General features: G+C 51.0%; 1 protein-coding gene across 10 annotated transcripts in view; it reads left to right on the top strand.

Moving 5' to 3' along the window:
* Positions 1–25074, top strand: part of ABLIM2 (actin binding LIM protein family member 2) — a 151023-nt gene that overhangs the window by 12035 nt on the left and 113914 nt on the right. For all 10 annotated transcript variants that reach the window (XM_077301515.1, XM_077301520.1, XM_077301517.1 and 7 more), the window contains exons 2-5: positions 13597–13737; positions 15278–15461; positions 22596–22711; positions 24230–24356. In XM_077301515.1, coding sequence (XP_077157630.1) covers positions 13597–13737; positions 15278–15461; positions 22596–22711; positions 24230–24356 — 568 coding nt within the window. The remainder of the gene's footprint in view (positions 1–13596; positions 13738–15277; positions 15462–22595; positions 22712–24229; positions 24357–25074) is intronic.

Raw genomic sequence — 25074 nt, forward strand, 5'->3', positions numbered from 1 at the left:
CATTTTCTCCAGGCTGAACATTCCCAAATCCCTCAACCTATCTTCATAGGGCTTGGTCCCTTGGCCTCAGATCATCTTTGTTGCCCTCCTCTGTACCCTTTCAATTTTATCTACGTCCTTCTTGAAGTGAGGCCTCCAGAACTGCACACAGTACTCCAGGTTGTCAGGATTGTAGAATCTCTGTCATAAATTAGCCTGAGTTCCTCCATGTCAGTTATATTGCTTTATTGGGCCTGGCGCCTGCTTGCCCTAGGTCTTGTAGTTTTTCTAGCTATAAAAATGAGTAGTGATGTTATGCTAACCTTATCTTGTTGTGGGCTCTCGGGATTGTTGTCACCTCTTCAAGGTTGTGAGAATGAAATCCTGTTTATGTTACACATATGTCTTCTCTCTTCTGCCCCCTCCCTTGGGAACTGTCAAGTTTTGGGCGGGAGAAATGTATTGATAAGCTGAGGCAAATCTGGCCTCTGGTCAGATTTGACTTTTCAGTCGCTTACGTATAGTTCTAATCAATAAAGCTTTTTATTATTAAGAAGCCTGTTGTGAGTTTCCTGTACGTTTGACATTAAGTCAAATCTCACAACTCCTTTCACCTGCCAACATGCAGGGCGAAGGAAATACTTTTACTGAACAAGGAGAGGGCCTGGATTGGGACCTCTCCCAGGGCGACGGAGCTGGTGTGGGTCCGTACAGCTCGGGCATGCTCAGGGCCGTGGAGGGAGCAACTCCTGGGCCCGAAGACTTCTTGGAGAGGCACGTCACCGAACGCAGGCGTTTATCGAAGTATGACCGCCCAACAGGGGATGAGCAGTGGCCGGATCAACTTGGAATGCCTAGCTACGGGCTGGAGCCCGCCGGTGAGACGCAAGACCTGCAGTACAAACTGGGCAGAGTGACCAATTGGCTGCAGGACCTCTCGAGTCGGCTAGACCCAGAGGAGCAACGCCAGACACAACGTCTGCTGCGCGAGGTGCACGGTGGCACACGCGAGCCCAGTGGTCGGAGATCGGGAGGTCTGCCTACCCTGCGGGAGCGCGAGGCAGCAGCGATGCAGGCGGCCGCGGAGTCCGAGGCGGCGGCTCTTGCGAGAGCTCAGAGAGAGGATGAAGACGAGGAGCGCGAGGGAGCCGGCGGAGGCGGTGCGGCGGACGGTGCCGGGGCGGCCGACGGCGCGGGAGCAGCGGACGGAGCGGTGGCGGCGGCTGCGAACGTTGCGGGAGCTGAAGCGGCGGCGGCGGCAGCGGCCGCACGAGCCGCGGAACCGGCAAGGGCTGCAGCGGAGGCGAGAGCGGCGGCAGGGTTGGGGCGAGGCATCGGCCGTGGTGCGAGACCCCCGGCTCCGGCGGATTGGGGCCAGGGGCGCCTGCCTCCCCACCTCCGGGGAGTGGAAATGCGGAGCACCTACAAATTCAAGGCTAAATTTTCGGGGGATCCCGCAACTTTTCCCTCGTTTTTGGTGCACCTCCAAGCCTACATGATGGACATGGGGTTCACTTTTCATGATGACGCCGAGCGCGTGCGCTTTGTAGGAGAAGCCCTGGAGGGAAAGGCAGCAAAGTGGTTCATGGACTTGTACCGTTACAACCCACGAGCCATCCGCAATTACAACCATTTTTTGCGATCCATGCGCCAGATGTACGTGGAACCGTTCGAGAGGGAGACGGCAGAGAAAAAGCTCAAGGCCCTGAAGCAAGGAAAATTGTCGGTGGCTGAGTACGCCAGAGAATTCAAAGAGCTTTCCTCCTCGGTGCCGGACTGGACCGAGCCCCAGCGCGTGCTCGCGTTCGTGGGGGGCCTCTCAGGGGACTTATCCAGCAAATGCCTCCTTTTGGACAACCCCCTCACGGTAGCTGGATGGGTCCAGCTGGCCGGGGAGATGGAGAACCGTCTGGAAAGGGCCGCAGTATTCCAGGGTCTTGCAGGGAAGGCAGGAGTGAAAACCTCTACACCCGTGAAAGCCAAGCCAAAAGCGAAGTTGGAGCCGACTGAGCGCACTCGGCGCATGGAGAAGGGGCTGTGTTTGGGTTGTGGCCAAGCTGGTCATTTCCTCGCGCAATGCCCCTCGAAGACGGTGACCGGGGCGAGGGCTACTAGCAGCACCCCGGCGAAAGCTCAACCCACCAAGAAAGCAGTCCCGAAGAGAAGTGCCAAGTCTCTGCTGGTGCCGGCGGGCGCAGCGGCTGCCGTGGAAGACTCGGAGGAAGGCAGTGGCCAAGATGGCGAGGATCAAGCCGGGGAGCAGTCGGGAAACGAAGACGGTCTGCTGTAAAGGCGCCCCGCCAGCAGGCCGCCGACAGGGGCAAACGCGTGGTGAGTGATCCCCCCTTGATACTCCTACCTGCCACCCTTTCCAATCCCAAGTCCGGGAAGACGGTGGGAGTCCGTTGCATTGTGGACTCTGGGTGCACCCAAACTCTTGTAAGCCCAGCACTGGCCGAGACTCTGGGGGTGGGCAAGGTGCCTTTGGGGGAGCCCCTACCGATCACCCAACTGGATGGGAAATGTGCTCCCGGGGGGGAAGCTACCGTAAAGACGCGCCCTATGGACTTGGACGTTAAGAAACATTGGGAACAGATCCAACCCCTTGTAGCACCCCACTCAGCATTCCCATGTGTCTTGGGGCTGGATTGGTTGAGGGAGCACGATCCCACGGTAAAGTGGAAAGATGGGACCGTGGAGTTTACCTCTCCTGGTTGCATGCAACACGCTCGGCCTCAACCCTCCCTAGACAATGGGGTCGTGGCAGCATTGGGATCCGTGGGGGAAGGGACTCTCCCTCCGGAGTACCGGGACTTTGCAGACGTGTTTGCAGAATCTGAGTGCAACCAGCTCCCCCCTCACCGTAAGACTGACTGTGCCATCGAATTAAAGAAAGGGGAGTCCCTCCCAAAAGCCAAGCTTTACTCAATGAGCCCGAGGGAGATGGCTGAACTCAGGGAGTTCTTGGACAAAAATCTTGCCCGGGGGTTCATCAGACCCGCTACGTCACCCCTGGTGGCCCCGGTCCTTTTCGTGAAAAAGAAAGATGGGTCGCTGCGACTCTGCACGGACTACCGTGGCCTGAATGCTGTTTCTATGTGTAATGCCTACCCGTTGCCTTTGATAAAAGACTTGCTTGGTCACTTGGGGAAGGCGCGGATTTTCACAAAACTTGACTTGAGGGAAGCCTACTACCGGGTCAGGATAAAAAAGGGGCATGAATATTTGACTGCCTTTAACACACCCCTGGGTCAATTCGAATACACTGTAATGCCGTTCGGCCTCGCCGGCGCTCCGGGCGTGTTCATGAATATGATCAATGAAATAATGCACGATTTATTGTATCAGGGGGTGTTGGTGTACATTGATGATATTTTGGTGTATTCTGAGAATGTTGAGAGACATGCTGAATTGGTCCGCGAAGTGCTCCGCCGCCTGCGGAAGCACCAGTTGTTTGCCAAACTTTCAAAATGTGAGTTCCACCGAGATGCAGTGGAGTTTCTGGGTTTCCGGGTTTCCCAAGCAGGGATTGAGATGGACCCAGGCAAAGTACGGGATTTGCTGGCTTGGGAACCTCCCCACACAAGGAGACAACTGCAAAGTTTCTTAGGATTTGCAAACTTTTATAGAACATTCATCCCCAGTTTCGCCAAGGTGGCATTGCCTCTGACTGACTTGTTAAAGACAAAACAGGGGGGGAAGGCGGCAAGCCGCCCTGGTGCGCCGCTCCAGTGGACCTCCCAGTGTCAGGACGCTTTTGAGAGGCTGAAACTGTTGTTTACCTCTGAACCGGTGCTGGCCCATGCCGACCCTACTAAGCAATTTACGGTGCAAGTAGATTCGTCGGATGTAGTAATGGGGGCTGTGATCCTACAAGAGGGGGAGGATGGGAAGTTGCACCCGCTGGCCTATTTGTCTAAAAAGTTTTCCGGTGCTGAAAGAAACTGGGCAATTTGGGAAAAAGAGGCGGCTGCAGTGAAATTAGCCTTGTCCACCTGGAGACATTGGTTAGAGGGGTCCGCAGTCCCCTTTGTAGTATGGACAGACCATAAAAACCTGCAGGCGCTCAAGCAGCCCCGCTCGCTCTCAGCGAAGCAGATGAGGTGGGCGGAGTTTTTCGCTCGGTTCAACTTCTCCCTTAAGCATCTGCCGGGCAAAATGAACTTTTTGGCGGACGCCCTGTCGCGCTTGCCCCAGTACAATAGCAAGCGTGACCCATTGGTGGATACAGTTTTTACCCCCGCCCAACTGGGGATGGCCGCAGTGACGCGCAGCCAAACACAGCAAGGAGCGTCAATCCCGGGGGGCTGGGTTCAGAAGGAGTTGTCACAGGACTCTGAATTCCACTCTCTCCGCCCAGACCTGTCTGAAAAAGGGGGGTTGTTTTTCAAAGGCGAGCGGCTCTATGTTCCAGGGACGGCGCGCGGGGACGTTTTGAAACTCTGTCACGATGCAAAAACCGCTGGACATTTTGGGTTTGTGAAAACTCTGCACCTGGTCAGGAGACATTACTGGTGGCCAACCTTACGTAAGGATGTCGAAAACTACGTGCAAGGGTGCCCCACTTGCATCGTCTCCAAACCTGCTGGTGGGAAGAAAAAGGGATTGTTGCAGCCCCAGCCCACCCCCTCCCGTCCATGGACTGATGTCACAATGGACTTTATCACGGACCTACCCCCCAGCCAGGGGAAAACCGTCATTTGGGTAGTAGTGGACGCATTTTCCAAGCAAGCCCATTTCATCCCTTGTGCTGGCCTGCCTTCAGCGGCCAAGCTGGCCTCGTTATTTGTGACCCACATACTACGCCTACATGGGATCCCGGGGCGCCTGCTCACGGATCGGGGCCCCCAGTTCGTTGCCAAGTTCTGGCGGGAGCTCTTGAGACTGTTAGGGGTGGAGCAAGCCCTAACCTCGGGCTATCACCCGGAGTCGAATGGCCAGACCGAAAGGGTGAATCAGATTCTTGAACAATACTTGCGCTGTTTTGTCAACCACCAACAGGATGACTGGGTTGCCCTGTTGCCACTGGCTGAGTTTGCCTACAATAATGGGGTCCACGCCTCCACGGGTGTGTCCCCCTTTAAGGTGGTGTATGGTACAGATTTAGTGGCTGCCCCGACCTGGGAGCTGAAGTCCACCGAAGCTCCTGATGTCAGCAAGTGGGCAGAGACTATTAGTGCAGGGTGGCCAGTAATAGTTGCAAGCCTCAAAGATGCAAAACGGGCTTACAAAACCCAGGCAGACAAGAAGAGGGCACCTGCGCCCGCCTGGAAAGTGGGTGACTTGGCCTATTTGTCCACAAAGAACTTGCGTTGCCAGCAAAAATCAAAGAAACTTGGCCCCAAATATGTGGGGCCCTTCCAGGTGGTGAAACTGATTAATGCTGTAACTGTGGAACTTGCTTTGCCAAAAACTTACAGGAATGTGCATCCGGTTTTTCATTCCAGCCTGCTGCGGAGAGCCCCTACCCCGGATGGGTGGCACCCCCCTCCAACTACACCAGTGCCAATTTACATCGATAAAGACACCCACTATGAAGTCAACCAGATTTTGGACTCTCGAGTGCACAAGGGCCGTCTTCAATACATGGTTGATTGGAAAGATTTCCCCTCGGGGGACAAAGAGTGGGTGGAGGCTGTGAATGTGAAGGCGCCCCGCCTTCTCCGGGCTTTCCATCGAGCTTTCCCCGACTGCCCTCGCCCTGTCGATGCGGGCTAGGAGGGGGAGGGAAGTTTGTTTTAGTGCGGAGGGATGTCAGGATTGTAGAATCTCTGTCATAAATTAGCCTGAGTTCCTCCATGTCAGTTATATTGCTTTATTGGGCCTGGCGCCTGCTTGCCCTAGGTCTTGTAGTTTTTCTAGCTATAAAAATGAGTAGTGATGTTATGCTAACCTTATCTTGTTGTGGGCTCTCGGGATTGTTGTCACCTCTTCAAGGTTGTGAGAATGAAATCCTGTTTATGTTACACATATGTCTTCTCTCTTCTGCCCCCTCCCTTGGGAACTGTCAAGTTTTGGGCGGGAGAAATGTATTGATAAGCTGAGGCAAATCTGGCCTCTGGTCAGATTTGACTTTTCAGTCGCTTACGTATAGTTCTAATCAATAAAGCTTTTTATTATTAAGAAGCCTGTTGTGAGTTTCCTGTACGTTTGACACAGGTGTGGTCTGACCAGTGCCGTATACAATGGGACTATGACATCTTGTGATTTTGATGTGATGCCCCTGTTGATACAGCCCAAAATGGCATTTGCCTTTTTTACTGCTGCATCACACTGCCTGCTCATGTTTAGTTTACAATCCACAAGTACCCCACGGTCTCGTTCACACACAGTGTTACCTAGAAGCGTATCCCCCAAAAGGCATGCTTTTCATTTTTCTGACCCAGATGCAGAACTTTACACTTATCTTTATTAAATTGCATGTTGTTCTCATTTGCCCATTTTTCCATTGTGTTCAGATTTCGTTGAATTCTGTTTCTATCTTCCGGAGTATTTGCCAGTCCTCCCAATTTGGTGTAATCTGCAAACTTGATGAGTCTACTACAACTCCTAGATCCTTTTTGCACATGCTACTGCCAAGACAAGTCTCCCCCATCTTATATTGGTGTCTTTGATTTTTCCTACCTAAATGCAGAACTTTACATTTGTCCCTATTGAACTTCATTTTATTAAGTTTAGCCCACTTCTCGAGCCTATCAAGATCATCCTCTATTCTGTTGCTGTCTTCGGTTGTGTTTGCTACCCCTCCCAGTTTAGTATCATCTACAAATTTAATTATCCCCTCTAAGCTCTCATCTAAATCATTTATAAATATGTTGATATATACCAACTTGTGAACAAGAATAACATGTGGAAACTTATCAAAAGCTTTACTGAAATCCAGATTAACTATGTCCACAGCATTCCCCTTATCCAACAAGTTAGTCACTTTCTTGAAAAAAGAGATAAGGTTAGTCTGACATGACTTGTTCATGCTGAGTCTTAGAAATCACAGCTCTCAGTTCCAGCTGCTCAAGAACCGAGTGTTTGATAATTTGTTCCCAAATTTTGCCAGCTACAGATGTCAAGCTGATGGGTTGATAATTACCCGGATCCTCCTTTTTCCCTTTCTTGAAGATGGGGACAACATTTGCCCGCCTCCAATCATCTGGCACCTCACCTGTTCTCCAAGAAGTGTCAAAAATAATGGACAGAGGTTCAGAGATGACATCTGCAAGTTCTTTTAGTACCCATGGATGCAGTTCATATGGCCCATTTAAAGAAACTAGGTGTTTGTGAATTGCTCCAACAATGATCCTAGGCCACCATACCCGTCCCCCGTGTTGTGTTACATTTTTGCCACATTGATCACTATTTCCCTCACCAGAGAAGACCAAGGAGAAATAGAATCATAGAATCATAGAATCATAGAGTTGGAAGGGGCCATACAGGCCATCTAGTCCAACCCCCTGCTCAACGCAGGATCAGCCCAAAGCATCCTAAAGCATCCAAGAAAAGTGTGTATCCAGCCTTTGCTTGAAGACTCCCAGTGAGGGGGAGCTCACCACCTCCTTATTCCACTCCTGAACTACTCTGTGAAAAATTTTTTCCTGCCTATGTCGTTGTACTCTAAACCCATTACTGCACGTCCTTTCCTCTGCAGCCAATGGGAACATCATCCTGCCCTCCTCCAAATGACAACCTTTCACATACTTAAAGAGGGCTATCATGTCCCCTCTCAACCTCCTTTTCTCCAGGCTGAACATTCCCAAGTCCCTCAACCTATCTTCATAGGGCTTGGTCCCTTGGCCCCAGATCATCTTCGTTGCTCTCCTCTGTACCCTTTCAATTTTATCTATGTCCTTCTTGAAGTGAGGCCTCCAGAACTGCACACAGTACTCCAGGTGTGGTCTGACCAGTGCCGTATACAATGGGACTATGACATCTTGTGATTTTGATGTGATGCCTCTGTTGATACAGCCCAAAATGGCATTTGCCTTTTTTACCGCTGCATCACACTGCCTGCTCATGTTTAGTTTACAATCCACAAGTACCCCAAGGTCTCGTTCACACACAGTGCTACCTAGAAGCGTATCCCCCATCCAGTAGGCATGCTTTTCATTTTTCTGACCCAGATGCAGAACTTTACACTTATCTTAAATTACACTTAAATTGCATCTTGTTCTCATTTGCCCATTTTTCCATTGTGTTCAGATCTCGTTGAACTCTGTCTCTATCTTCCGGAGTATTTGCCAGTCCTCCCAATTTGGTGTCATCTCCAAACTTGATGAGTAGTCCCTAGTAGGAGTTAAGCAGTTCAGCCCTCTCTTCATCATCTCTAAACTGCCCGTGGCGCCGCGGATTGGACCCTTCCTCAGGACAGACAATCGGAGGGACTAATCAGCAGGCGCAAAGTGCCTGCCGATTGGTCCCTCCGATTCCCAGCCCCAGCAACTGCGAGCTGCGTGCAGCACGGCTCGCAGTTGCTACCCGAGGGAGCCCCCGGCAGCTGCGCACAGCGCGGCTGCCGGGGGCTCCCTGCCCGGTGGCCTGACGCAGTGAGAGGCGCGAAGCGCCTCTCGCTGCGTCAGGCCGCTGCCAGACGAAGACCCCGGCAGTCACGCGGAGCGCGGCTGCCGGGCCCTCCCTGCCTCCCCCGCCGCCGCCACTTAGACACGACGCCACAGGGAGGGAGCCGCCACGGAGACAAACTGTGAGTGCCTAGCGCCCGCTGTATCCCTTATACAGTGGGCTATATTTCTAGTCTGTTATAATTTCACTTTCTTTTCCTCACATTGGTCCTACGGTGTCCCGATTCTTTTTCTTGCTTGAAATATAACTAAAGAAGCCTTTTTTATGTTTAGCATTTCTTGCTAGCCTAAGCTCATACTGAGTTTTAGCTTTTCTAACACCCCCCTACAATTATTGGTTATTTGTTTATACTCATCCTTGGTAATAAGGCCTTCCTTCCATTTCCTAAATGACTCTTTTTATTCCTCAAATCTTTTGACAACTGCTTATGGAGCCACCTTGGCTTCCTTAGGCTCCTTCTATCTCTTCTTCTCAAGGGAATTGTTTGTGATTAAGCCTTCAGGATTTCACTTTTAAGAAACTCCCAGGCCTCTTGGACTCCAATCTCTATGTCTTTCTGACCACAGGACTCTACACAACATACCTTTAAGTCTATGAAACTCAGCTTTCCTGAAGTCCAGTCTATACGTCTGACTACGTAAAGGTTTTCTCTTTCCCACTTGGAAAATTCCAAAAGCACATGGTCACTGCTACCACGTGTGCCCACTACTCCCTCCATCTACCAGTTCTTCCCTATTTTTTAGAGTTTTTAGCTGTGTTGGTAAGGAATGATAAGTTGAGAAAAGGTGAGTAAAACTGCCATTTGCAGAAACACCTTCATGTAAGTCCGTATTTAATCTAATTTCAGTTTAATTTTCCACTTGGATTCTGCCCTTCTCTAGTTGCTCAGGGCGGATAACAACAAGATTCCAAGCAATATAAAATAATATAGAAAAATACATTATAATTATAACATTTTACATGACACTTAAAATTTAAACCCAGCCATTTACAGCCACCTCCTCTTCACAGGGACTTGTATTAATAGCGAGACGATTAAACAGAAAAAAGAACAGAGAGGCAGCATTCCTGGAGCATTGGGGAGCTAGAGGCCCCCCTCCTACCCCTCGCAGTGTTAAAGAGATTCGAATGACACGAGCAGAAAGGCCTGTGCCTGCGCTAGAGGCCAGGAGAGGCCTTGGCCGGCCTTGTTGGGGGGGGGGGGAGGAAACGCTGGCAGGGACTCCACACCTCTCCCCCATGACCTGAGAAGGCTCGGGAGGTATTTTTGGAACAGCCAGTGGAAAGCACCGGCGAGGCCTCTGCGTGTCCCTTGATGGGCGCTTGGGGGGCAGCAGCCGGCAGCACTGGCCAGGACTCTCTGCGTCCTCCGGAAGAGGCTTGGTGAGGCTTCTGCGGTCTCAGCTGCCCTGGGCAGCCCCGCTGCAGCCTGACGTGGCCTGGCTCACCACCTCCTTCCCAGTCGGGGCTGCTCAGGGCGGGGGCTCCCTCCTTCCGTCCCCACCCTCGTGGGGCTCGAGTCCCATGCCCGACACCCTCCCTCCATCTGCCACTCAGCGCTTCTTCCCGATCAGAGACGCTGGCAGGGGATGTTGCTAGGGGCGGGACACCCTTCCAGATTCCCCATTGGTTCGACAGCCAGTCAGGGACGGGACATCTGGGGCAGCGTCCCTGACTGGTCCACTCTGTGCCAACTCCTCCCTGCACGCTCTTACAGATGTGATCTGCGGGTTGGGCAAGTGAAGTCTGTTTCCTCGCCCTTTGGGGGAGAGAGAGGACGATGTAGGGGATGATGTGGCTGGGAGAAAGGGATTATAAACCAGCTGTGACTGGCAGGAAACTGAGTTCACCGAAGAAGTGTTCTGCCCCCGCGTTGCACTTGACTGTCTGGCGACTCTCCTTCAAACTTATAAGGAAGAGTGATGATTTTCTAACCATCGACCTGGCAGAAGAGCTCTGTCTTGCCGGCCCCCCAGAACAAATTAAGGTCCCAAAGGGCATTTCACGAGGCCGGGGCCAGGGCCCAAAAGGCTGAGGCCAGCTTTACTTCTTTGGGGCAAGGGACCCTGAGCAAATTCTTATTGCTCGATCTTTGTGCTCTTTGGGAGACATAGTAGAAGAGGTGGTCCTGTAGATACGATGGTATGGTTTGATGGGATTATAATACTATAATATGTAGCATTCAGACTAATGATTTATTGTATGTTACCCAGCTTGAAAGTGGTCATGGCAGTGCAGAAGTGGAAATCTCATTTCAGTGGGTCATGAACATGGAAAAGACACAATAATAAAATAAATATTTTCAGTTAATCATTTTCCTGTTCCGTATGCTACATCCCAACAGCAACACTTTATTTACAGTCTTTTCGACCAGTACAATAAATGCTAGGATAGCAAAACAAGTAAGATGTTGATCAAAAACACAAGATAAAATGCTAAGAATTGTAAATAGTTTAAATAATGATCTCTGTACAAGTTATAAACACATGACTATCATAAAAGGCAAAATAATTCATTTTCTTATAAAATGTTTGTGTAGTTTAATGGCGGCAGTATAAAATTAGGCGGTACTTAGGGTGTTTTGGGGGTTCTCATCTTTAAAAAGGTTTTTTTTAACCTTTTCTTTTGCTGCTAGGCCTAAGGACCTCTCTGCTATACTCTGCATTGTTTTGTTGAGTGACATATCACACACGAGGCAGTGGAATACAAAATGCCCCGTTGTTTCTGGGGCAGGGGCACAGTCTCTGAGGAAGGGGAGGGGGATTGGGCTGCCACAGGCAAGGCTGAGCATCTGGCACGAAGAAAGGCCCTTCTCTGTGTCCTGTTCGATCCCAAGGGCTTAGAGAGAAGTGGCTGGAGCCGTTGCATATCTGATCCTATCAGATGCTAGAAAACCAGGGGAATTACCTATGTCCTCTTGCCGACCTTGGTCTTGGATCTTTTGCCTAAAGATTTTTTGGCCTGTGGTTGGTTAAGCTTAAGTACTAGTTCCCTCGACCTCCCTGACTTTTCCATTTTTGATGTCAAAGATCTGATCCATGATGATTGAAAATCAATGTTGCAGGCTGTTGGTTTAACTTCAGCCACGTTTGAATAGAGAGCGTGGGGATTTCGACTCCAGTGTTCAGCATCCCTGTTTCAGGGCGCAGGAGGGCATTAGGTACAGCACAGGGAAGCTGAAGGACAGCTCTGAGGAATTTCGATTGAACCCTCTCTAGGATAGCGAGAGTTGGGGTTGGGGCTCCAACAGAGGCGCCATAAAGTATCTGAGAAGGGGATTTTCTGGGACGTCTTGCCTGCCTTTTGTATGAGAGAATTTGAGTATATTATTGTCTGATCTTTGGCCAAGCTCAGCTACATATTTGTAGTGAGCACGTCTGCTTCCAGATGCTTGAATGGTCACCCCTAGATCCTTGAACTTGCTGTGCAACATACTGTATCCAGTCCCTGTTTTATATACGTCTCCCTTGAGTTCCGTAGTAAAATCCATCAGGCCACATGGTCAGTTGCTTCCAGTGAGTGGCTGTTACTGGTTTTGTTGCCGTAAATAAACTCAGGCCCATTCCGCACCAGGACCAATGTTGCCAATTGGTTCCTGCAAGCGGAAACGCTATTTTTAAAAGTGCTATTTGGCGTTATGCATACCTGCCTTTGTAGTGAAATCCACTAGCGTTTCAATCGTTTCCCAAGGGTTTCCGGTCTCGCCAAAAATCGCTATACAGGAAGCGATTTTTTCTGTGATTTGTCCCGCCCCTGGCTGTCAATCAAATGAGCAGCCAATGGGCGGCCGTTATCATGCTCCCGAAAAGCCCCTTTCCCTTTAAGCACAGGTTTAAAAAAAAAAGAAAAACACACATTGCAACGAATATGCCTTGATTCCTCCTAATGTAGAGACCTATCTAGCTGGCAGCTGGCGTGTGAGCTGCCGATTCATTGTTACCACGCTCCCCCGAGTGAAAAAAAAATCCCCCCACCCCGTACACGGGTGTGATTTTCAGCCGAAAATAAAGGGAACTTGCAAACGGGGCTGTGTTGTGCTTGGTGACTTGAGGGGAGCTTTAAAACAGCTCTGTGGAGGGACTGTAGCCGGAGAAGCCTTGCTGGGTGAATGAAGCCTCGCTGGTTCGTTGCTTTCTGCTCGCTCCGAGAAAAAAAAAATGGTGATCGCTTCGCTGGAAGTACTGAGGAGAGTGCCAGGGGGAGGGACTTGGCTGGAACCGCAACAATGGGAACGCACAGGTCTTTTTCGCTAGTGTTGCAGATTGTTTGCAAGAGTGTAGCGCTTTACGGAGGGTGAATACACTTTTCTGGATTCCCCTTTAAGCGCTACAACGAATCGCTTTTTGCGGATCGGTTTCAGGAGTGTGGCAGATTGTGTGCGATGTCGTGCATAACTGCAAATTAGTAGCGTTTACAATTTGGAAGCCTTTTGCAACATTGAAGTTGTGCAGAATGGACCTCAGAATTAGCTCTGCATCTGAGAAACCAGCATTACCTTTCAAACATCCTAATTGACATGAGAAAATGCCTTCCAAAACAACCAGGTAATGGAAGAAGTCAATGAGTGCAGGATAGCAATACATCTTTTAGGTATCTGACCTTTTGTTCAAAAGACGTTTTAGATCTAAGGCCGTTAAGTTTTCTCATTGTTTTTACCAATGCCAAATCTGAAAGAATGGAACAAGAGGGTGTTTAATCCTTTTAAAATTTTAAAAATAATTTCTTCAAGTTTCGGAATGGGAATGCCAGACTCTCTCTGATCACGGATCGTTGGGCACCCGGAGTCTTCATTGCCACTCTGAGGGGCCGATGCACCCAGGGAGATGTCTTCAGCCATTTCCCCCGAGTTGTAAATGGAGAGGGTATTACCAGAAGAAGCATGTTTCCAAATAAAATGGGGGGTGGGGGGTGTTCATTTTAATACTGGAGATTCTCCCCAACCATGAAAGTGAAAGTGTGTTCTAATAGACCTGTTCTTTGTGAATTTCCCTAAATATTTCAGGCTAATATTTTGGGCATTTCCCCCTCCCTCCTGCTTTTTTGCAGCTTCGCCACAGACTGTGCACGAGCACATGGAAGAGGCGTTGGGCTCTGCCGTCCTCTGCAACCACTGTGGGAAGACATGCAAAGGAGAGGTGCTGAGAGTGCAGAAGAAGTACTTCCATATCAAGTGCTTTGTTTGCAAAGGTGCGCATTTGTTTCTGTCATTGTTGGCCTTGGGGGGGGGCGAGGATTCAGGAGGCTCGTGCTGCCTCCAGGGGCCTGGGCGCTGAGCTGGGCGCCTCCATCTCTTTGTGGGCTGGCATGAGACTCACGGGGCGACCAGGGCCCATCTCTCCCAGCTTCCCAGGGTGGCTGAGAGGAGGACAGAAGGGGCTTCAGAAGACCGATCTCTCTCGCCCACAGCTGCTGGGAGGAAGACAATGAGCAGCAGTGGGAGGGAAACAAGGAGGGGGCAGTGGGAGGGGGGGGTGCGCTTTGCACGGATGGAGGGCGGTGCTTCCCTTGCGGTGCTTCCAGAGTAGGAGGGCAGGTGACAGGAGAGGCGCCAGAAAGGGTGCAATGCCGGAGGGGATGGGTTTGTCATTAGCAGACCGAGCTGATGGCTTTCAAGTTGTCATTCATGGTGTTTCGGTTAAAGAATGAGCAGAATAGTTATTTCCACTACTTTCCAATAATGGGAAAGCTGTGGCTCTGCCCAGGAAGGGGGTCCCTCAAGTGACCGATTGATGGATTTAGATTTCTATACCGCCCATTTCTTTGCAGCCCTGAGCGGTTTACATGGAACATTCTATAACTTACATGGAACGTTATACAGACTGTAACATCAAAGCAACTTTTAATAAAACATCAAAAGATTACAAGATCACATTTATAATATAAATAACCATTTCCCCACCCCCACCCCAGTCTCAGAGCCTCAGTGCTGCAGCTGAATTGACTCTCTGGGTCCAGTCCTGAACTGCACAACCAGCTGCTGTCTGTGAGATCTGGCTAGATTTAAGAAGGTCCTTCCTTCCTTCCTTCCTTCCTTCCTTCCTTCCTTCCTTCCTTCCTTCCTTCCTTCCTTCCTTCCTTCCTTCCTTCCTTCCTTCCTTCCTTCCTTCCTTCCTTCCTTCCTTCCTTCCTCCCTCCCTCCCTCCCTCCCTCCCTCCCTCCCTCCCTCCTTTCCTTCCTTCCTTCCTTCCTTCCTTCCCTCCTCCCTCCCTCCCTCCCCCCTCCCTCCCTCCCGGGGAGGTGGCCGCCGTGCTGCTCCAAAGCCTGCTGAAGTGGCACATTCTGGGGCTTTGCGGCTGTGTCCCTATTTCCGCATGGCTGCCTTGTGAACAGTGTCTGGCGAGGAGTATTCCGAGAGGAATAAGAAGCGTGACCTCCGAGGATGCCCCCCCTCCCACCGGCTCCGTGCAGGGCCAGCCCTGATGGCTTTCCATCTGCTGAGGTGGCTGAAGGGGCCCGGCGGAGGCTGTGGGTGCTTTGGGAGCTGCTCTCCCAGCCTCACTCCTGCACCTGCCGTCCAGAGCTCAGCCCGTGGGGCTTGCCGGGAGTCGGCTGCCGGGGCTCCCTGAGCCCTTCCTGGCCCTCGGCGCTCCCAGCCTCCCACCACGTCCAGCTTGGGGCCCGGGTGCTGCACAGCATTGGTGTGGGCAACACAGCGCAAGGATCCTCCGCTTCTGGAGAGCTGGCATTGCGATTTCTCTTGATCTCTCTGCCCCGCTTTTCCCGGCAGCGTGTGGCTGTGACTTGTCCCAAGGAGGATTTTTCGTGCGGCAGGGAGACTATATCTGCACTCTGGATTACCAGCGACTCTACGGAACCCGCTGCTTCAGCTGCGACCAGTTCATTGAAGGAGAGGTGGTTTCCGCCCTGGGAAAGACCTACCACCCGCATTGTTTTGTGTGTGTAGTTTGCAGGTAAGTGTCTGTGAAGCGGAGCTGGAGAGCACCACCCCGGGCAGATCTTCCATCCGGTCCCTGTGCTGGTGAAAGCCCAGCTGGGTGGAGGGAGGGGGCTTCTTATCCCCACGTGACCTTGTGGTGTCGCTGTGCCCTCCCTGGTGGAGGGCCTGTCTGGAGGCTTCCCAGAGGCCCAGCAGGTGGTGCCACAGGTAGGCAGGCAGGCAAGCAGGCAGGCAGGCAGCTGCAGAGGTGAAAAGCACCCACAGACCCTGAGTGGAGCCCTTGTTCTGTATGGCAAAGGCTGCATCCAGGGACACCTTGCAGGCCAACCAAGTTTAATTCTGAGCATAAGCTGTCATGCACACAAAAGCTTATCCCCAGAATTAAACTTGGTCAGTCTTCAAGGTGCTATTGGTCTTCCTTCCTTCACCCTTGAACAACACGGTGATGCACCAGAATCTGTCCTGCACGGCAGTTACAGTTCCTGACACCAGTGGCCTCCAACCTTTTTATCACCGGGGACCAGTCAACGCTTGACAATTTTACTGAGGGCCCGGGGGGGGGGTACTCTTTTGCCGAGGGACATCGCTGCCGCCTGAGCCGCTGCTCTGCTTGCTTTCCCACCGGTGCCCTTGACTTCCCGCCACCCACCGGGGGGCATTGCCAGAAGAAGCTGCGCAGTGCCACACCAAGGGGGAGCCCCAGCCATGGCGGCCGCCGGAGAGCACCAAAGGTTAGCCAGCGACAGACTCGCAGGGCAGTCCCCAAGGCAGCAGGCGGGGAGGAGGACGAGGAGGAGTCAAGGCCTGGTTCCAAATGATCTACGGACCGGTCCCCAGGCTGGGGACCGCTGCCTTATACCTTTCACCAATTCCCCCCTCATGTAAGTGGTGGTGGAGGTATTCAGCCCCCCCCCCAATTCATTTACTTACGGTCCTTGGACCTGCCATAGGTGGTGGTTTCTTGTCCACGTTCCACACCTTGATGGCCTAAGCCATAATCTGTTCCTGGTCTTGTATTAGCAGACAGGACAGAGCTTCTCCATCTTCTGAGTCTGTAATCTATTTGATTTCTGTATTGGCCATTTAGTCTGAGAAAGTGGCTAGGGAGTACCAGAAGAATGTCTACTTCTGCTTCATTGACTATGCTAAAGCCTTTGATTGTGTGGAGCATAACAAATTGTGGCAAGTTCTTAAAGAGAAGGAAATACCAGAATATCTTATTTGTCTCTTGAGAAACCTATATGCAGGTCAAGAAGCAACAGTAAGAACCGAACATGGAATCACTGATTGGTTCAAAATTGAGAAAGGAGTTCAGCAAGGCTGTATACTGTCGCCTTGCCTATTTAACTTGTATGTGGAGCACATCGTGAGAATGGCAGGGTTAGTCACTAATTGGGATCAAGATTGCAGGGAGAAATATCAACAACCTCAGATATGCAGATGATACCACTCTAATCCCCCTTCAAGGATCGCTGCCTTGTTGTGGCAAGGGGGCTTGCATAGTTCAATGAAGCTACGAGCTATGCCGTGCAGGGACACCCAAGACGGACAGGTCATAGCTGAGAGCTCTGACAAAAGGTGATCCACTGGAGAAGGAAATAGCAAACCACTCCAGTATCTTTGCCATGAAAACTCTATGGACAAGTTCAAAAGGCAAAACGATATGACGCCGGAAGATGAGCCCCTCAGGTTGGAAGGTGTCCAATACGCTACTGGGGATGAGCAGACGGCTAGTACGAGTAGCGCCAGAATGAATGAAGCGGCTGGGCCAAAGCCGAAAGGACGCTCAGCTGTGGAAGTAACTGGTGGCGAAAAGACAGTCCGATGCTGTAAAGATTTTTATTCCATAGGAACCTGGAACGTCAGATCCATGAATCAAGGCAAGCTGGACGTGGTCAAACAAGAAATGACAAGACTGAACATCGACATTTTAGGAATCTGAACTAAAATGGGCAGGAATGGGTGAATTTAATTCAGATGACCATCAGGTATACTACTGTGGATAAGAATCTCGCAGAAGGAGTAGCCTTCATAATCAATAAGAGAATAAGAAAAGCAGTTGGGATACAATCCCCAAAATGACAGAATGATCTCAGTTCGAATCCAAGGCAAACCATTCAACATCACAGTGATTCAGGTCTATGCCCCAACCACTGCTGCTGAAGAGGATGAAGTTGATGAGTTCTATGAAGCCAAACAACACCTTCTAGAAGCAACGCCCAAAAATGATGTGCTTATCATCATGGGGGATTGGAATGCTAAAGTAGGAAGCCAAAAGCTGGATCATGGAGAAAGCTAGGGAGTTCCAGAAGAACATCTACTTCTGCTTCACTGACTATGCTAAAGCCTTTGATTGTGTGGAGCACAACAAATTGTGGCAAGTTCTTAAAGAGATGGAAATACCAGAGCATCTTATTTGTCTCTTGAGAAACTTATATGCAGGTCAAGAAGCAACAGTGAGAACTGAACATGGAATCACTGATTGGTTCAAAATTGAGAAAGGAGTTCGGCAAGGCTGTATACTGTCGCCTTGCCTATTTAACTTGTATGCGGAGCACATCGTGAGAATGGCGGGATTAGAGGAGTCACAAATTGGGATCAAGATTGCAGAGGGAAATATCAGCAACATCAGATATGCAGATGATACCACTCTAATGGCAGAAAGTGAAGAGGAATTAAAGAGCCTGTTGATGCGGGTGAAGGAGGAGAGTGGAAAAGTTGGCTTGAAACTCAACATCAAGAAAACCAAGATCATGGCATCCGGCCCTCTCAATTCCTGGCAAATAGATGGGGAAGAAATGGAGGTAGTGACAGATTTTATTTTCCTGGGCTCCAGGATCACTGCAGATGGGGACTGCAGCAAAGAAATTAAAAGACGCTTGCTCCTGGGGAGGAAAGCTATGGCAAATCTAGACAGCATCCTAAAAAGCAGAGACATCACCCTGCCCACAAAAGTGCGTCTAGTCAAGGCTATGGTCTTCCCAGTTGCAATGTATGGCTGTGAAAGTTGGACCATAAGGAAGGCCGAGCGTCAAAGAATTGAGGTTTTTGAATTCTGGTGCTGGAGAAGACTCTTGCGAGTCCCTTGGACTGCAAGGCGAACAAACCAGTCAGTCCTAGAGGAGATCAGCCCTGACTCCTTAGAAGGCCAGATCCTGAAGATGAAACTCAAATACTTTGGCCACCTCATGAGAAGGAAGGACTCCCTGGAGAAGAGCCTAATGCTGGGAGCGATCGAGGGCAAAAGAAGAAGGGGATGACAGAGAATGAGGTGGCTGGATGGAGTCACTGAAGCAGTAGGTGCAAACTTAAATGGACTTCGGGGAATGGTAGAGGACAGGAAGGCCTGGAGGATCATTGTCCATGGGGTCACGATGGGTCGGACATGACTTCGCACCTAATAAGAACAACAACACCCACTCTAATGTCAGAAAGTGAAGAGGAACTAAAGAGCCTTTTGATGCGGGTGAAGGAGGAGAGTGCAAAAGTTGGCTTGAAACTCAACATCAAGAAAACAAAGATCATGGCATCCGGCCCTCTCAATTCCTGGCAAATAGATGGGGAAGAAATGGAGATAGTGACAGATTTTATTTTCCTGGGCTCCAAGATCACTGCAGATGGGGACTGCAGCAAAGAAATTAAAAGACGCTTGCTCCTGGGGAGGAAAGCCATGGCAAATCTAGACAGCATCCTAAAAAGCAGAGACATCACCCTGCCAACAAAAGTGCGTCTAGTCAAGGCTATGGTCTTCCCAGTTGCAATGTATGGCTGCGAAAGTTGGACCATAAGGAAGGCCGAGCGTCAAAGAACTGAGGCTTTTGAACTCTGGTGCTGCAGAAGACTCTTGCGAGTCCCTTGGACTGCAAGGCGAACAAACCGGTCAGTCCTAGAGGAGATCAGCCCTGACTGCTCCTTAGAAGGCCAGATCCTGAAGATGAAACTCAAATACTTTGGCCACCTCATGAGGACTCCCTGGGGAAGAGCCTAATGCTGGGAGTGATTGAGGGCAAAAGAAGAAGGGGGCGACAGAGAATGAGGTGGCTGGATGGAGTCCCTGAAGCAGTGGAGGACAGGAAGGCCTGGAGGATCTTTGTCCATGGGGTCGCGATGAGTCGGCCATGACTTCGCACCTAACAACAACAAATCCTCTGCTGCCTCCCCTCCTCCAAACCAAGGAAGTAAGCAATAAATTCAATGGGAGAGAGAAGAAGCAAGCAGAGATCTGCCACTGGGGAGATGGGGAGAAATGGGCCCTGGAGGGGAACAACAGAGAAGTTATTGGGTCAGCCTTCAGGGCAGTGAGGTGTGCTGCTTGGCTGTAATTGCATGTTGGGTGTGGCTCTCAGCTCTTAATCCTAAAGGAATATGCTTGGGAGTTAGTCCTGCAGCATTCATAGAAGAATCATAGAAGCATAGAATTCAGGTTGCCTCTTCCTTGCAGGTCTGGCTAGAAGTCATCCCTGTAGCTTCCAAAGTGCTTCCAAAGTGTTTCCCTTGATTTTGTTCCCTTGATGAGGAACTGAGTTCTTCAGACCAGCGGTCCCCAACCTGTGGGCCGCAGACCACATGTGGCCCTTCAACTAAGTGGAGGTGGGCCCCGAAGGACGCCTTCTCCCCCCTGGCCCTTTACTTCATCCCCCCCAGCCCTTTACAACACACTTCATTGTTGTGGCGTGTCTGTATCTTATTTTGAAGGGATGTTTAAACATTACCACAGCGATCAGAGAGCGTCAGGGCAGAGGTTGAGAGCAGAGGAGTAAACTACCCCCCCTCCAACGGGCCTCCGTAAAAGGCGTTGAGTGGTCCCCGGGGATAAAAAGGTTGGGGGCCACTGCTTTAGACTACTACACTTTCTCCAAAACCACATTGGGTTTCTTGACTGGAAGACTTTGAAAGACATTAAAGACAGGTAAGTGTGCCTCTCCTTACCCAAGGTTCTTTCTCTTTTGACCCAGTTCTTCTGAGCCAGGGTAGGTTCCTGTTAGCAGCAGCGGATACAGCCCACAGGAATGAGTTTATATATTAAATTATATCAGTTAGATATCAGGGTTTTTTTCACAGAGTAGTTCAGCAGTGGAATGGGCTGCCTAAGGAGGTGGGGAGCTCCCCCTCACTGGCAGTCTTCAAGCAGGGGGTGGACAGATAGAAGAAGAGTTGTTTCTTATATACCGCTTTTCTCTTCTTGAAGGAGTCTCAAAGCGGCTTACATTCGCTTTCCCTTTCCTCTCCCCACAACAGACACCCTGTGAGGGAGGTGAGGCTGAGAGAGCTCTGACAGAACTGCTTGGTCAGAACAGCTTTCTCAGTGCTGTGGCGAGCCCAAAGTCACCCAGCAAGTAGCATTTGAGGGAGCACAGAATCAAACTCGGCTCAGCAGATCAGACATCTGCCCTCCTAACCACTACGCCAAGCTGAGTTGGGTTTTTTATATGCCACCTTTATCTACCAGAAGGAGTCTCAAAGAGGCTTACAAATGCCTTCCCTTCTCCACCCCACAACAGACACCCTGAGAGGTGGGTGAGGCTGAGAGAGCCCAGATGTTATTGCTCGGTGAGAACAGCCCAAGGTCACCCAGTTGGCTGCATATCACAGAATCACAGAATCATACACACTTTTCTTGGATGCTTTAGGATGCTTAGGGCTGATCCTGCGTTGAGCAGATGGCCTGTATGGCCTGTATGGCCTAGATGGCCTCTATGGCCCCTTCCAACTCTGTGGTTCTGTGGTTCTGTGATTCTATGGGCAAGAAAAGGCTGGCCTGTGAGAGGCGAGTATCTTTGTAGGATGTTAATGATGCATTGAACCAGTTTGAGCTGAGAGCTGCAAGTGACAGATCCCTGGGGCACTCCACTTGTCACTCTTCTCCAAGAGGATGCTGAACCATTAACAAGTAACCTTTGGTTACGATCTGTCAGCCAGGTATCAATCAACCTGACAGAATAAGGATCCATACCACATTTTACCAACTTGTCAATCAACAAGAATATAATGTGGAACACTATCAAACGCTTTACTGAAATCCAGATAAAATATGTCCTCATCATTCCCCTGATCCAGTAAAGGAGGGGCATCCAGAACTGCACACAATACTCCAGGTGTGGTATGACCAGGACAGACCAAAATTCCATTTACCCAGCCCAGTCTGGCTGCCAGTCTGCTCCTGACCACCAAAGGGAGAGGAGGTCAGTAGGGCTGCCAAGGGGGATGAGAACAGAGGCTGTGCCCTTTTCGCCCCAAGGCTGTCCTACCTGTCAGGTCCAACTGCAAATGGCCTCAGAGCCCTGACAGAGCTGGCAGGAGGCTGCAGAGTGCGCTCCCTCCCCTCCCTCCCTCCCTTCAGGCCTGCTGCGAAGGAGCCTCTGACAGGCCCTGACTGAGGGGAGGGAGGCCTTTCCAAGAGCAACGCAGGGGAGCCTGAGGGCCTTACTTTTGAGGAGGGGGGACTTCCCCTTCTGCCAAACTGTTGCCTGACAGGGAGGCCACAGAAAAGCCCCTTCTCACTTAAAGTACTGCTCTGGCCGGGGGTTAGACAGCCAAGCCATGTCTCTTTCTTTCGCCCCTCAGAGTTTTTATCATGGACAGAGCCTGCCCTAACTGCTCCCCAATAGCCCTTAGGGGTTTATTTAACCGCAGGAGCGGTTAAAGATATGTTAAAAAGTACCGGGCCGAGCACCGAACCCTGAGGTACCCCACTACTCACCTCTCTCCAGTCTGATGAAACACCATTGACAACAACTCTTTGAGTGCGGTTCTCTAACCAATTCCCTATCCACCTAACTATCTGAAAATCCAGATTGCAGTCCTTCAACTTATCCATCAGAACATCATGGGGAACCTTATACTAAAATCCAAGTAAACGACATCAACCAAATTTCCACGATCCAGCAAACTTGTGACTTGGTCATGTGGAGGAGGAGTGGGGAACTAAACCCGGTTCGCCAGATTAGAAGTTCGTGCTCCTAACCGCTGCATGAAGCTGGCTCTCTTGGATCCTTCTGAATGCTTGAGGCTGAACCTGCCTTGAGCAGGGGGTTGGACTAGGTAGCCTGGATGACTCTAGGAGTCTGAGGCTATGACTCAAAGAAAGTGTGTGTGTGTGGGGGGGGAATTTTTCCATTTGGTAACACCTTCCCTTCTCTCACCACAGGCAGCGTTTCCCTCCTGGGGACCGTGTGACCTTCAATGGAAAAGAGTGTGTCTGCCAAAAGTGTTCTCTACCACCTGACTGGAGCAACAGCCGCCTTTCGCTGCAGGCCCCCGAACGTAAGTCTCCAGACCGTTTTCATTTTCTTCGGTTGAGCAGCTGCTTCAAGAAATGAAGAGACCATCAGCTTGGCCTCTGCCTGTGCTGAGACAGAATAAGGCTGCCTAGTATCGACCGCCCGGTCAAGACCTGGTTCTTTTCTTGCAAGATTTGTTTGCGGGGGGGGGGGGGGGGGCTGGCATGCAGGGATTGCTTTTGGCTTTATGCAATAGTGTTTAGTCGTTAGCATCTCATGCATTTATATCTGATCACTGTGTATCAAAAAAATTGAAATTTAAGAGATTCAGAAAATTTAACCTTAAAATTTGATGTTTTGCAGACTTTGGAGATTTGTATTATTTGTACATTTTTAAATATGAAAATGATGTGGCCAGATAAGTTTGTAAGGTCAGAAAGATTGATCTTCTCTCAGTGTGGGTAAACTGTCCTCTTTCGATCTGTTGCAGTGTTGTGGTGACCAGCGTCAGGCTGCAGTTGATGTTGGCTGCAGGACAGCCCTCGGGGTCCCCTGCCTCACAGGGGTGTTATGGGGATAAAATGGAGGCGGGGAGAACACGGAGCCCCTTTGGGTCCTGGTGGCAGGAAAGGGTGGGCTCTAAATTAAGGGCTTGATCCCAGCAAGGAGTTGGGGGCAGCAAATCCCGTCAGCCTCTCAAGCACTTTGTGAGTCAGGTCAGGCAGAAATACAAGCGGCCCAAAGTGAGTGTTGGGCTCCGGCCTGTGTCCCTCTCCTTCTGAGGGAGTCTTTTTCAACTTTTTACTGTTGAGAAACCCCTAAAACCTTCAGGTTTCGTGAAACGGCGGAGCTGGCGCAATTGTGCAGAAGAGGGTTGGGAAGTATTGCTGTGTACAGGCTCACCGGGGGCCTCCACCCTTCCCGGCCCCTCCCGGCCCACCACTGGCCATTTGGGGAGGGTGGGTAGGTCAATATGACTACATATGGTCATGCTGCCTGATAAACATTTTAACAAATTAAGGCGCTCGCACAGCTGCCGAGTCCTGGATCGTCATGCGGGGGGGGGGGGGGGGGCGGCGCAGGCTGGACTGGCCCCACACTCCCAGACGTGGTCACGGCAGGCCGGAAGGCACGGGAGATGCGGGTGATGGGGAGCTCCGCAGTGGGCTGGAGCTGGGCACTAACATTCGTGCCAGTAGCGCTGCCTCGTCGTCCTCCTCATTCTCCGTGCCGGCGGTGCTTGAGCCAGGCCTGGGTGTGTGTGTGTGTGGGGGGGGGTGTGTGTGTGTATTTAATGGACCGTCAAGAAGCCCCAGAGTGTCACGAGACCCTGGTTGAGAAACCCTGTTCCGAGGCCAGACCCCCACGTGTTGTGCCCTGCTTGGGGCCTTGCCGGAAGGGGCCCCTGGCATGCTTCGTGCCGGGATCCTCAGGCGGCCTGTGACTCCGCCCCCAGCGGGGGCCCCCAGAGGGCCTGTTGGGCAGAGCATTTCTGGCCTCAGGCCGGACTTTGTTCTGCTGCTCCAGGCCTCATTTGTGTTTCGGCGTTTCTCTCTTCCAGGTTGCGGGGGCTGTGGCTCTGAAATAAAGGGCGGGCAGTCGCTGGTGGCCCTGGGCAAGGCCTGGCACCTGGCATGCTTCAGATGCCAGGCCTGTGGACACGTCCTGACTGCCGAATACATCAGCAGGTAAGCCAGGGCTGGGGATGCAGCAGCTCTCGAGGGACAAGCTGTGTTATGGGGAGGCAGGAGCACCGTCGGCCGTGGGTCATAAGCAGATGGAACCAGCAGGCAGTGGAGCTGCAAAACGTTTTCGTTTCCGTGTCTACTGGTCTCTTTTCTTCCCGATTTGACCCAGCTCCAATTGACTATAGTCCAGAAGGCTTATCTGGGAGTAGGTCCAGCCAGGCTTATGGAAATGTCCTGGTCACGCGGGCATCTGAAGTGCAACTATTTGCCTTTTGTGAATGTAAATGGCAGGTGCTCTTTATGTAGTGGACAAGGCATCTGTCTGAGACGCAGGCAGTCTCGAACTCTGTGTCCAGCCACGGAGGAACCACAGCCCTCTCGGACGAGGGGTGAGAACCCAAAGCCGTGAGGTGGGCGCTCTGGACAGAGAAAGTCTCAACACAACACATAATCTAGGCTATTAGGTGGATGACGGTAAAGAAAAGATTTGCCCCGTAAACAGAGGGTGGGGCTGGTCATTACGTTTTACCGCAGCAGCAAAATGGCTGCCCCTGGGCTGAGCAGAAACGAAGGAGTGGGAGGAACATGGACAAGACACGGTGGGAAAGAAAGAAAAGGAAAGAGGCAATGTAGATTTCTACTCTGCGGGAGTGGGAAATACAAAGCAGACCAGTGCAGCGTTGTCTTTAGATACTAGCCCAAGAACCTTCTGCATGAA

This window comes from Paroedura picta, chromosome 10 (genome assembly GCF_049243985.1).
Source record: "Paroedura picta isolate Pp20150507F chromosome 10, Ppicta_v3.0, whole genome shotgun sequence".
Lineage (NCBI taxonomy): Eukaryota > Metazoa > Chordata > Lepidosauria > Squamata > Gekkonidae > Paroedura > Paroedura picta.